This window comes from Cimex lectularius, unplaced genomic scaffold (assembly GCF_000648675.2).
Source record: "Cimex lectularius strain Harlan isolate CLEC.00 unplaced genomic scaffold, Clec_2.1 scaffold272, whole genome shotgun sequence".
Classification (NCBI taxonomy): Eukaryota; Metazoa; Arthropoda; class Insecta; order Hemiptera; family Cimicidae; genus Cimex; species Cimex lectularius.
The window spans coordinates 498,180-512,242 of record NW_019392910.1 but is presented as its reverse complement, the minus strand read 5'-3'; the positions used below and the strand labels follow the sequence as shown (position 1 = coordinate 512,242).

The following is a 14,063-nucleotide window of genomic DNA, read 5'->3' as shown; positions in this document are numbered from 1 at the left end:
AAAGCATTTTAATTAAAGTATGCAAATTTTTCTTTTAGGATAAAGCATTAAAGAAACTTTTTTGATACAAAATAAATCACAAAGGAAAGGAAAGTAAAAATCAAAATTAAGGTTTTTTTTTAATTTCAGAACAAACGTCAAGATAAACAGAATTTATTCATCTCGGCATTTCTCGCCATTATTGCTGGATTCAAAGCAAACGTATATATAAATAATTCTGATTGGCCAATTTCAATAGCTCTCATTTGTACGAGTTAATTTAGCTGACGCGACGTGTGGGAATATCTCGGATGAAAATTAATCGAAGTTATTGGACCCTCAGTAAAGTGGCCAAACTGGCAAACATGAGTGGGAACTCCCTTGAAGGAATGAAACAAGTACACAAATTATAATTTGAAGATCAAACATTTAAGACAAATAGAATTAAATAGATTGATGTGGGGAGGGGAATAAACTGATTAATTCCTTCCTAGAAAAAAACTGGAAAAAAAATTACTGATAAGACCATGATGACATTATTCAATAAAATAAGCATACATCATTATTAATAGCTTAAAAATAGTATTTTTGGTATAATAATGTCATTGTTGGTTACCATAAAAACAACACAAAATTGTTCTACGACACAGAAACTCATAAGTTAGTATAATTGAAAAGGTTTCAACAAAATGCTGCTTTTTTTGCATATTTTACCAAATATTCTGTAAGTAAAGTACGTCAGAAAATGATCAAAACTTGGATATGTTATAAAAACCTTAGATACGGACTTTTGCGTAAATCGGCGTAAATTAATTTTTGACTGATAATTTCGACAACCTTCTGACATTATTAGTGCAAAGGACTCATTTTTCTCAAAACCAAGAAGACCCATTTTCATAGATGATAATTATTTAAAGGAATTATCTAGTGCATTAAATCTAATCTATTGAATACATTTAATAAAACGAGGTTAATTTTTGATAAATAGTTTTCCTATTTTAAGTATTTTCTTTTTCTTCTAAAAAATGTATTCTTTTATACATTTTTATGGTCCATACGTCCTTAAAAACAACGTTGTTCTTCTTTCAAATTGTATGTTTCACGTTAAAATCATTCTAGCCATTTTTGAATTATAGCGTTTGAATCACATATTCCGATAACTACTTCTTAAAATTTGAAAAAAATTTATGAGTTAAAAATCGATAAATTTTAATTCATACAAAATTTATATTTAAGGGTCTCTAGAGGTGCTAAAACGAAATTTCATATTAGTTTACAAAAAAATTTAAGTTAGTTTACTTGACAAAATTTGGTTTTTGAAATTGGTTGGTTATTGACAAACTTTGATAGATTTTACTACATTTTTATTGGGGCGTCGGTGGCCGTAACGGTTTAGGCGTTGACAAGGCGCTCATCACTGTAAGTTAAAGGTCCCGGGTTCGAATCCAGCCGTCCTGCATTTTAACCCGACATACTTAAATGAGCTTTTTTCCAAAAACACGGCAACATAAAAAATGCTGTAAAAATATATATTCACATAGTTGATTGGAGCAAGTAGAATGGCATAATAAAAATATTAAAAAACGGTAAATTTCAAAGTTCAAAACATTTTGGGCAAAATCGAAGGACTATCCCCAAGAAATGACGAATACGTGTTGGATATTTTGGAGTGTAAAAGCACCAAAAATATCCGGTCCAAACACGTCAAACACCAACTTGGTCGTCCCTTCGTTAGTCTTTTTTCTTATTGTTCATTGTACGATTGGTATTACATAAATAAAAACGATCAATTTTTTAATGCTATAAGCTGTATGTCTCATCCGGATTGCTTGCTATTTAATAAAACATCGATATTCTGGTATCGAATATTCTGGGATGATCTGATTACAAGTCTCACAGTAACTTTTAATAGTTTTTGAAACGAACGAATAATGAATACCAAAGCGATTAGCAAAGTAGCAAGAAATTTTTATTTTTTTCAGTTAATTAAAGTAATATTTTACATAGAACAAATAATATTACTGTTTAAGCAAACAGATGGTTAGTGTCAAAAACTACAAAAAGTAAAAAAAAAAACAATCTGGATTTGTGTGTTGTGATAATAGTATTTTTCTTGAAAAAATTTTTGTCTAAAAGTTTTTTTATTTGAAAAATTATATATTCTCTTATGTTTAAGTATTTAAGCTGAAATATTTTCTTAATTTGAACTATTGTTAATATTATACGTACGTCGATTTGTCATTTAAAAAAAAAAAATTTCCCTATATCGCTTTGAAGATGATAAAACGTGATGATGAAAGATGATAAAAATTAGACATTTTTACTCACAACACTTGACTCCCTCCTCATTTAAAGAAAGAGGCAGAAAATAAATTCCTCAGTGAAGGATAGCAAATGGATTCTTGCTAAAAAGATGAAGGTACGCGTCACAAAGAAAAATGAAAAAAGCTTATTTGGACTGAAAGAATTTTAAATTACTCAAATATGAATTATATGATTTAACAATCAAATATTTCCTTTGTATTTCGTAAAAAGTTTGTTATTCGTATTATAATATTCAACGAGGGATTTTTTTTCTATATATTCGTCATGTATTTTATGAAAATAATTCAATAAAACAATTGCGTTTATCCAATTTATACTGTAAGTGTTATTGTTTAATCTTAACGTTGAGAAATTCAACGTGGAACCGGTGAATATGATCGGAAGATAGGGCCGGAATAAAATCTGGTCTCTCGTAAATCTGGTCACCGTCTGTCAACCGATATTAGGTTCCATTATTTGTCTTCAAAACGCAAGGTGAAATCGTAACTCTCAATCATACTGCGATCACGATGATTTACGACGTGTAAAACCATGGAAAGGTAAGTAGATCTTAAACCGAAAGTTCAGTTTCCTAAATTTATTTCAAACTGTAAATAATTATTTATATTTCGGCAGAGAATAAAGATTTTTCTTTGTCCCATTTCACTTTCCTTTATCTGTTGCAACTGATATTTTATTTTTACTGGATTTGTATGACTTAAACTCACTTTTTCTCACTTTTACTTTTCTTTTCAACTAACTTAAAATCAATATAAAAAAATCTATAATTTTTATAATTTTAACATATTTAATTGAATTTAATTTCATAATTTTTATCAACAGACCAGTCTGAGAAAGCCCTCTATAAAATACTAAACATGTGTGACTTAACCGCTGTGCGGGTTTAGCATCGTATAGAGCCGTAAGCGTTTAATTTATGCTCTTTTAATTTCATGTTATGTTCTATTTTAATTATGTTATACCTTTTCAAAGTTTTTATCCACCCCTAAACATAATGAAATAACCAACGCTTTTTAAAATAGATAATTTTTTCCTCTGTCTTTAAATAACCTTCAATAATTGGTTCTTTGGTGCTAATTTTACAACTGCGATATATTTCACACTAATAATTAAAAGTATTATTTTGTGGAGAAACTATTGAAGAAATTAGATAGACAATAGCATTAACAAAGGGTTACGGACGATTATGGAATCTTTTTTCCAGAAAATATAAGTTTTCTCACTTGGTAAAAACACGAAAAGAATTCGCGGTTGAGTAACTGAAGTAAGTAAGTAACTGAAAAATAAATTTCTGTTGTGATGACATTGTTGTCGATTTGCTTTTGCAATTTGTTTTTTATAAATAGATAAAAATTCAAATTTTCTCACCTGCTGGAGTACACTTGGCAGCGTGCCGCCGTCGCTGAGCCTCCCCCAGCCAGTGACAGTAGCGTTTTCGCCGATGAGAAGATCGTCGCTACCTGGAAGGCAGATAGGACCGACGTGCGCCTGGAAGACAATAGGCCCGTCCACCTTCACCATGGCGAGATCATACTCGTACGTAAAAAAGTTATACTTTGGATGAACTACCTTCCTAGCAGCGCCCTTTTCCTGGAAAGGAAACGGCTCTAGGGTGCTAGAAAAATCGAACTCGCCTACTCTTATCCTTATCTGGGAAAGAAGCAAGCTGAAACAAGACAAAACATATATATTGTAAATAAATACCAAACTTGCTGTTTTTAATAAATCAAATTTAATAAAATGTATATGCCACAAAATTAATAAATAACATGATACAAATAATTAGCTGTGGGTAATGTCTTCAGGTACTAAATTACGCCTAATTTGGAAACTCTTCGTTTTAATTTTGTTCGGATAATTATTGGCTTTTGTTCAATTTACGAAAGGAGATTTATAGCTCTTATCTCGTAACGCAGATAGGAGGTCCCATTTTCTCAGTTTGCAGTTTATTTCACCAACTATGACTGATCAAATTTATTAGCAATTAGAGATGAAAAATATATTTAAAAATCGAATATTAACAAATCAGATAATAAATATATTTGATAAAATTTTTAGTGCAATCTGAAATAAAAACTTTATTGATTTTAACTGGAAAATACATTCCCCTACGAATTGATCGTTAAATTCTTACTCTAATACGTAATGTGCGTTGGTCTGTGTGTTTTGTAATTTTCTTGTAGAAAGTTTTATGCAGTTGTCGATTATTCTTCTTAGTAGTTTATAAAGTCTGTTCAGTTCTACTCATTAATACAAGGAAAGAGCTTGTACACATTGTTGAAGGATTGTGGATTGGATTTACTGTATTCTTGAAGTTTGGAATATTGGTGAATCCCAAAGATTGACTCCAAACATACAGATCGGTAATTATGTATAGATGTGACGTTTGTTTTGTAATGAGTTTTTATGTTGCCAATAATCTTTTGAGTAGTTTCTATCGTCTGTTCAGTCTTTTCAATCGCTTGTGAGGGTTGTAACCATGTGTTTTGTCCAAATAAAGTCTCAAATAGCAAAGGACATTGGTTGTTGGAAGAGGAACCACAAAAATAGTAGATTAGAGGTGATTCGGCGCACATTGAAATCTATTAACTGAGATTTCGTTTCGTCGAGTCGGATCCTCCATTTCTTAAAGATTCTTCCAAATTAGATGGTCCTCGAGGTTTCTGAAAGCCAATTGTGGACTGGGTATGCTTAAAGGATGGTTGTTTTGTCTTCTTATGTGAGAAGTACTATACCAGGATTGATAGGAATGTTTGCACTATATACTGAATATAGACTAGGACCAAGTATGTTGCCTTGCCGAACATCCCCTTTTGCAAAGAGGACAGAGAGTGACAGGTGTTACGAATCCTACTTGAAAATACCTATTGAAAATTTTTCACTGGGACTTGAATCAGTGATTAATTTGTCCTCGGGCAAAATACAAATTTTAAGATATATTTTAAGGTGCTCTTCAGAAACATACAACGATTTCGACATAATTTATTACAACAATATCGATTTCCGGGGCACTAGCCTCCTCTCTTCAGTCTGGTTTCAATTTTAGAAACTCATGATAATAAGCGAACAACCACGAAGGAACAAGAGAAGAATAATGTATAAATTATTTTCATGCAACAAGTTCGATGTTAATGCAAGACGAAAACAACTGCCTGATAAATTGAGAATGCGGAAAAAAATTATCAAATCTTTGTATAAACAAAAAAAGGAGGAATTCTTACAAATGATAAATGTCTCACAAGAAATATATCGACAATTCATCTCTTCTTCTTTATACAAAAAAATTTAATAACAATAAAATAACGTTGCTTTTTACCTGGAAACTTATTAAAAATTATTAGGTCTAATATACATTATATTTGTTACTTAAATATAAAATTAATTATCACATTGGTTTATTTTAACAGCTAGCAAATATATCTTTCTTTTAGCAATATTATTATATCATTATTCATTCGACTATTTATTTATTGGACATAAGTTGAGTATTTCTATTTTATTTTCATTGAAAAATTTCTTATATGAAATACTTGTAAATAATTATTTCATACTGTTCTAATAATAACAAATTTCTGGTTACTGATAGTTGTACAAAACGTATCACTTATCGCAGTCTACGGGCAATTCCAATTCGTAATTTACAATAAACCACCGGCAGGATTCGGAAATCACTGTTGTTGGTGGTCGGGTGTTGGCAGTCCACGTTCAGACCTCGGACTTACACATCCAACCACCGAGGTTGGTCTCCGGGTGCTGTCAACACCAAGGTCATCCGTACCCTACGCATGCAGTTCCTAAATCCAAAGCCATTCACACTCTCACGCACCCTCAAATACATTCCTGTTTACATACCATTTACTCAGTTAGGGTGCGTTCCCAAATATTCGGTCGTCCTTCGAAGGACAATGAGACTCTTTACCTCCGAACCTGGCTCATGGCCTTGCCGGACGTTTTGATTCTAAAGATGGGAGATGGCGGACCTCCCCACACGCCTGATGTGTTACAGCCGCAGCGTTGGTGTACAAGCTGTCCCAGCCCCGAGGGGCAAGACGAACCTCACTCCCCGCTTGCACATTCCGAATGGTCGGGTCTTCATTAAGCATCAGACCTTATGCCGCGCGTAAAGGGCTACCAAGGCCGAAATACATCAGCCTAGTCTCCCACCCTAGATAAAGAACGCCACTCTATTTCCCTGAATATTGGGGCTCCTCTAGCGTAAGGATTTCCGGATCTGCTCCGATCGCGGTCTTGTGTAAAGTGGAATTGTTAACCACCCCCTAGACTGCCTTCGGTAACAATCCCTAACCAGTTAGAATGGTGAAGTATTTGAACTTTGATGGAGGACTCAATATGCCGCCATCGTCATCTCATACTATGCATTCACGCTTATAAATACATTCACTATCAACACACTAGAGAACACAAAACGATACATACATACGTAAAGTACATTATGGGAGAGTTTCCTTCAAAAATCGAAACAGAGGACTCAAATACTCCCTGCCGTGCTCAAGCACAATTCTCATTTCAGGTTGCATTCCTAAATGTTCTTTATACGGAACCAAAGAATTGCATCCTTTCATTAGGAGGAACACATCGCCAGACACATACGCGGTCCAAGAGTGTGAAAAAATGGGTGTGAACCTGGCATAGCCTGTTCTTAATTGGGTGAGGATGACCGTTATTCTACGAATTAAATTCACCAAGGACAACCTATTTTTAATAACAATAACGATATAATAAAAAAAATAATATTCAGCCAAAGGCAATTGATTGCAGATGTTTTACGTTGTAAAAACCTAAGAGCCCATAAAAAGTATTAAATATAACGAGTGAGTAATGTTTCAAGAGGCGTGTTCATGGTATGTATTAAAAATAAGATAAAAGCCGTAAAACCGACGTTCTAGATAGATTTATCTTACAAAACATCACGTTTATTTTCATATTTTCCTATAAAAAAGGTAGTATTTATGTAAATGTTATTATTGTAATATATACAAGAGAAGATGATACACACACAAATATTTATAGGAACGTTCAAAAGTTCAACTAAAAATAAAAGTATACACCGAGTTAATTATTTACCAGAAGATTGCAAACACCTTAATCGTAATTGTTTTAATTAAAAATAATGGGTGTTTGCATTTATTAACTTTATCAAGCAAGACTTTTGATCAGCTGTCTTTATAAAATTTGTTATTCTAGCAATGAGTAAAGAGTTTTATGTGAATGTCTTCTTTTTTCTTACAATTGACTTTTTCATTGACAAAATTGTAACAGAATTATTCTTTTTCAAATATGCATGATATAAAATGAAATAACGTACGCTTATGCAAAAATACTCCAACTTTTTTTTTAAATACACAGTGAATGAATCAAAAATCTCCAAGAGTTGGGGAAAAGCAACAACCTGATATTATCTTTGATTCCTAGACCCAAAGGAATATTGGGTAAATAGAAGAAAGATAACTGACCAGAGGAGAATCTGCGAGATAAATAAGACTTGAATATATGCTTTGGATGATAAAACAAAAGTAGATTCTTTCATCATAGAATGAATTGAAAAAATATTGAGCACCATATACAAAAATATAGTGATAGAACTATATACAGGTCAGTGGCATCTGATAAAACATCTACATTGCATCGGTATATAAAAACAATCTCGTTTCTAGGCTATGCTATGATAAGGAATATGTTTGGCTGTTTAAACATATTACATTTGGAGCGATACAACCGCTCAATAGAGACATTACCGGAGAGACAAAGGAAATCCAGGCAAAAACTGCTGTAGCGACCTAACAGGTATTTCTTAAGAGAAGTATGATTGTAATATAACTGAACTAAGTAACTTGGAAAGTAGAATAAACAAGATGGCTGATGTGCTTGGGGACTTCCATCATCATCATCCTACATTTTCTCTGCTTCACTAAAAAACAATGAAACATGGATACGTAACTTAATCCGTACTAAGCCGATCACTAGCCTTCACCTGACCCGTCCCTAGCCTAACGTAGCCCAACCCATTCCCACTATAAAGTAACTCACAATCGATGATGCAAAATGATCACGCGCAACATATTTGTGTCTCAAGACCAAAAGCATATCCGTGGTAATACCATAAAAGAAAATATGTTTCGATTAGTAAGAACAATGAGAATTTTAGAAAATATTGCTGGTACACCAGCTCATAGTACTAATTCATTTTCAATGCGATACTGTTTAAAATGAAAAGTACAGAAAAAATAATAAAACAGTTTAAAAATAGAGAATTGTTTATTTCTTTTACCTTTGATCAAGCATTTTTTTATTTTTCAATTTTTATAAAAGAAAAAATTAAAATTATGAAAGATAACATCTAGAGAGTCTTAAATATAAATTTAACTTTAATTTTAAAATAAATATTAATTAATAAACAGTGGTATGAAAACAAATTAATTTTTTAGCAATTAGGTAAACTTAATGTTTTTCACAATTGATCAACTAATACTGTTTTAAAAGAAAAGTTTAAAAAAAAGTTTAAAAATAGAGAATTGTTTACTTATTTATCTTTTACCAAGCATTTCTTTAATTCTTCAATTTTTGTAAAAGAAAAAAAAATTGAAATTGAAAATATGACATCTAAAGAATTTTAAATATAAATTTAACTATAATTTTAAAATAAATATTAATTAATAAACAGTAGTGAAATAAGAAAATAAATTACTTTTTAGCAATTAGATAAACTAAGTGTTTTTCACAATTGATCAACTAATACTGTTTTAAAAGAAAAGTTTAGTAAAATAATATAAATATTTTTAAAAATGGAGAATATTGCTTTTTTATTTAACGTTCAGCTAGTAATTTTTTAAAAGGAAGAAATTAAATAGTTCTATTTTCTCATCTAAGGCGTCTTCAATATAATGTCAAAATCCTTCTTTTTTTTTTAATCTAAAGTTTTCTAGCATTGTATAAATTCATTTTTTTATTTTAATCTAAAATTTTCTAGCGTTGTATAAATTCATAACATTTTTCCACATCTTACTGGTATTTGTAAAATTCGAACAGTGGTTATAAATCCCAGGCCCTGAAGATGATCTCGATAAAGATCGAAACGTTGGCACGATAAAGAAAATGTTTTTCTAAAACCTGCGACCTCATCTCTGAGGTCCTCACGATCTCCGAATAATAATTTCAAAACATAATCTTTAAAAAAATTTTAATTAATAAACCGTTTTACTTACTGTTTTATCTAGCTCTGAAATCGTTACCGATCGTTTCGGTCTGTCTATCCTTGTTCAATAGTCTTTCAAATGGGTTTTGGCGTTTTTCTTAGTTGGTGATTTGTCTCAAGTTTAGTGTTTTTCGTAAAGTAATAAGTAGGGCTGTGATTTATATGCAATAAAAACAGACAAATATGTACATATATATGTAAATATATTTGGTAAAAACTGCAATTTAATACTGAAAATATGCGAAAACTGCCATGAGAAAAAAATAAGGAAACATTAAATTAAAGCACATAATTGGAAAGAGAAACAGTGGCAAGAGGAACATCACATTGCTAATATTAAAAAAGAAAAACGCATTAAAAAAAGTTAAATTTAAAAAATCCTTCGTCTCAGCCATCGAGACCCAGATCGGTCCATTCTCGATGAAGTCTCGATTTTATGGGGTGTTTCATTGTATATAAGATCCAGGTGAGATTTACTGAGGGTACTTTCGTGGGGAACGGTTTTCCCTGTGTATTTCTAAAAAAAACCTTGCATTCAGGGTGGCTTAGTTTATGGACGGGTATGTCAGCTCTAACTAAAGAACGACATAAATCGGTGTCGAAACCGGACTTTTCGGACAGCTCTTGTGGCTGCTTGTGTCACAAAGGTTTGTTGAAACTTAGACTTTCTACCTTTGTTTTCCTTGTTTTTTTGCTGTCCTACCAAACAACGTGTAGCTGTTGATACAGGTTTATCACAACAAACACAGTATAAAACATCTGCATAGTCCTTTAAAAGTTTCACTTGAAAACTCACTCATATTCTTTTGAACAAGATCTTTCGTCTTTGCTGTGATTTTCGGCATTTTAGGAGTCTTCAGTTCACAACCCACAAATGTGGGCCATACTCAGAGGAGTGTAGGACTACTAACCGGTCATTGGCATCTGAGAAAACATCTACACAACATGGTCATATACAACGATGATCCCGTTTGCAGATTATGTAATGAGGAGGAGGAAACAGCCACCCATATCATCTTCGAATGTGAAGCAACAGCTCAATGGAGATTTAACCTAACATATGAAAAAACTTAGGGAGTCAAATTACAGCAGCGACAGTCAATGACCTGATACTTCAAGGAGAAGGATTGAGTCTATCGCACTGAACTAAGGAACTAGGAAGGTACAATAAGCCAAAAGGCTGCAGTCCCTGGGTAGCACAAACCCCGCTTCCTAGTATCCAATTTACCATACCACACAACACACAAATAATGTTTCACGATGGAAAACGCATGAGAGACTTGGTAAAACTGAGAATTATGATGGTAGGGAAAGAAGAGAACTGAGGTCGTAATATTTCTATGAATACAATTATACTATTCCAAGAGAACTTTTACAGTGGTACAAACACTATTCCTTTCTTTATTTATACCAAGAGAAGCTAAGGCGGCCGAAAGCGGTGGAGCAGCAACTGAACAAACACAAATTCGTTCATTATGTGGAAACGGAAAAATGGGAGACCGTAGCTCTTTTTCGGAGAATTTTTCTTTTTGCCTGCTCTGAAACATTAAAATTTGACGTGCCAAATACCGATATGCCGGATATGTAAAAAAAATATGCAGTTATAACCCACTTATGCAAAAATATGCATTTATGGCAATATATGCGCAAATATTCAAAATAAATATAGCTTAAATTGATTTCAAATGCTTCAAAACATATACAGTTTGTTAAAACTGGATATTTTAGTTAACCAGGAAAAATATGCAAATGCATATATTTCACAGCCCTAGTAATAAGAGTTAGAGGGCGTATCGGTGTTTTTGGAGGATTAAATTCATTTTTGGTCGTCTTTGTTAAAAACAAAGCATTTTAACTAACCCTCCTTTTATGTATCAGACTCTCAACCCACACCGAGATAGTTTCACATTCCCTTTGTTCAAGAAATAGCAAAAGCCAATTACAAATAATTCCATCAGTCGCATTGAACAAACAAAAAACAGAAAAAATAATCTTTCAACTTATTACTTTTAGTGAGAAAACTAAATACTAGCCAGTGTAATGAGTAACCACAAAGATCTAATTATTTGCGTATTATGCTCTCACTGACGTTTTCGCACATATTTAAATATCCTTTTCTATTATTTAACAAATGTGAGGAAGTAAAAATCGATACTAGATCGATCCTAAATCGAAAACCGATAAAAATGACGACTTTGGGGCAACAACTTTACCCCTTTTGTTATACAAGGGGCGTAGGTTTATAATTTTAATTTCTCACTTACTGCGAATGTCGTAAAATTTATTTGTTATTTTTGAATTATTGCGAATTTTATTAGATTGTGTTTAAATTTGAAACAAAATTGAAAAGCCCGAGTGAATTATGTTCCAGTTGACTGTAAAATCCATTAATGGCAACTCATATCTGTCGATACAGTATTTCTGAAAGGCCACTCAAAAGCGATAAATCCGTGTGCTTACCAGATAAAAGGGAAAAAGGGAAAACTCAGCCGGCCTTTCCCAAGCGTTCTTTCCCCACCCCCTTCACTGACAGTTTGTTACGAGCCAGCTACTTTTATCCGAGGCGAAATTGGACAAATCCAAAAAGTCGGATGAGAAAGTATAACAACGTACTTCAATAATTAGCATAACACCGGGGGTTGAAATTGGGTTCCTGGGCCATAACGCTGTTTATGGCCCTCTTTACCGTCGAGATGGCACAGAGACCATTTTCATTCCTACCTACTAGGCTACATACCCGACTTAGATTAACACAAGACCCGGTGAGTAATCCGACTCGTTATGTCACCTCGGAGCCGAGGAGCCGAATTACAAAACGGCCCCGCCTTTTATAGTGCTTGTAAATCATAATATACGACCGAGCTGAGAATAATTTATTTTCCAGGAGTGCACAAAGTCTTAGGAGTGTTATTATTCACACTTTCTGCTGGGTAATTGTGTCAAAATGGTATGAAACACGGATTATGCTTTTCTCTGAAAAAAACCCTTTTTAATCTTAATTTCAGCATCAAAGGATCCGAATATGAAAGTCTTACCGCTTAACACTCATTGCAACTTGCTAACTACACTAAAAGATACGATGATAAAGGCGACTGGGCAGCAGTAAATATATATATTTTTTACGGCTCATATAGATTGAAGCTCAATAAAAATAACCTACGAAAAAATTATGCATGAAATTGGAAAATCTATGCATCTCAGGGCCAATGAAAACAATCCCACAGGGGCATCTATTAGCCAAGGTTATTTAAAAGATATCATATTGGACAGGGGAAAATCCATCAAACAATAATTCAAAATCGTGTTCCCAACAGGCCTTATGCTGACCTCTCAAAAACCAAAATAATCGCACCAAGAAAAGAACAACAGAAATAAGGCTGTCTTTCTACAAAGAGGTTCTGCAGTGAGGAAGTGAGTTTACATGCCTTGTAGCCATTTAATGGCCACAAGAAAAATTTTACTTTTTGGTCTAAAACCAAAAGTCATAGTAATAAGAACTTAATATCCTACTGCATATTAATGTGGTGGATTGAATCTCAACAAAAACCAGCTACCCAAATAGCAGTGAGCAAAGTTTGGCAAATATATCCGTCCAATGACAACAACCACTAAGAAATTTATACAAAAGGAGGCATCTTTACCCAAAGTTATCGTCATGCTCAGGTTTGGAGTTTGGGACGTTACGACCGCCTTTTCGTTACTCATCGGATCTACCCGGTGTACCCAGACAACACAGACAACGGGTGGTTGTGTCTTCATCCACGTCCATCTCTCAATCCAGGTTCCTTCACTCATCCTGTGCCCCCTCCCAACGTTTGGTTAAAAAGGGGGGTGGGTGTCCGGGAGCAAAATAAAGGTTCAGCCCTGAGGTCGTGGCAACCTCTCTAAAGCACAAGCTGTACTCGTGTCGGCCTCGGGTCGATTGGGGCGGCGGGTGCCTTATCAGAGGCACACGAGGGTTAGGGTACCAGATCCGTCGTGCATAGACGGGGGAGGGTGCATAACCATCTGCACTGGGGTAACAGAAATGTTCCAAAATTCAGCCCCTGTTACACTGGGAATGGATTCGTGGTGTTTCGTGGTGACGCCCCTGGCGGGAACTTAGAGAAGAGGCTGTCTTCTATCTGTGACCTTCTCACGAAACTTACGTATGACAACCGTTATACACCCGGCCTCACGGGAGACGGCGGATCGGACCGAATCGTATAGCGTTGAGGACGCTCTGACTACGCTGACGGAGTCCCTCGAATGCGTGAGTACTGGCGGATGAAAATGGGTAGTGAATCGGTTGCTCCTATTTGAGTATGCTTTGCACGCAGGTGTAGGCTGAGCTCGATTGGCGGCTTTTACAGTAGGAAGTCTCCTCTAGGGGGTGGTTAGCAATTCCACTTTAAACGAAACCGCGGCCGGAGCGGATCTGGTCGTTTCTATGCTGGTGAAGCCTCAATACTCTGGGATATAGAGTGGCCTTCTCTATCTAGGGAGTGCGCGGGAGACCAGGCTGATGTACTTCGGCCAAGGTAGCCCTTTGCGCGCGGCATACGGT

General features: G+C 34.3%; 1 protein-coding gene across 4 annotated transcripts in view; it reads right to left on the bottom strand.

Annotated features, from left to right (window-relative positions):
- The window catches only part of LOC106669148 (serine proteinase stubble), a 302,112-nt gene that overhangs the window by 11,951 nt on the left and 276,098 nt on the right, over positions 1-14,063 (bottom strand). For all 4 annotated transcript variants that reach the window (XM_024229269.1, XM_024229270.1, XM_014398448.2 and 1 more), the window contains one exon: positions 3,673-3,970. In XM_024229269.1, coding sequence (XP_024085037.1) covers positions 3,673-3,970 — 298 coding nt within the window. The remainder of the gene's footprint in view (positions 1-3,672; positions 3,971-14,063) is intronic.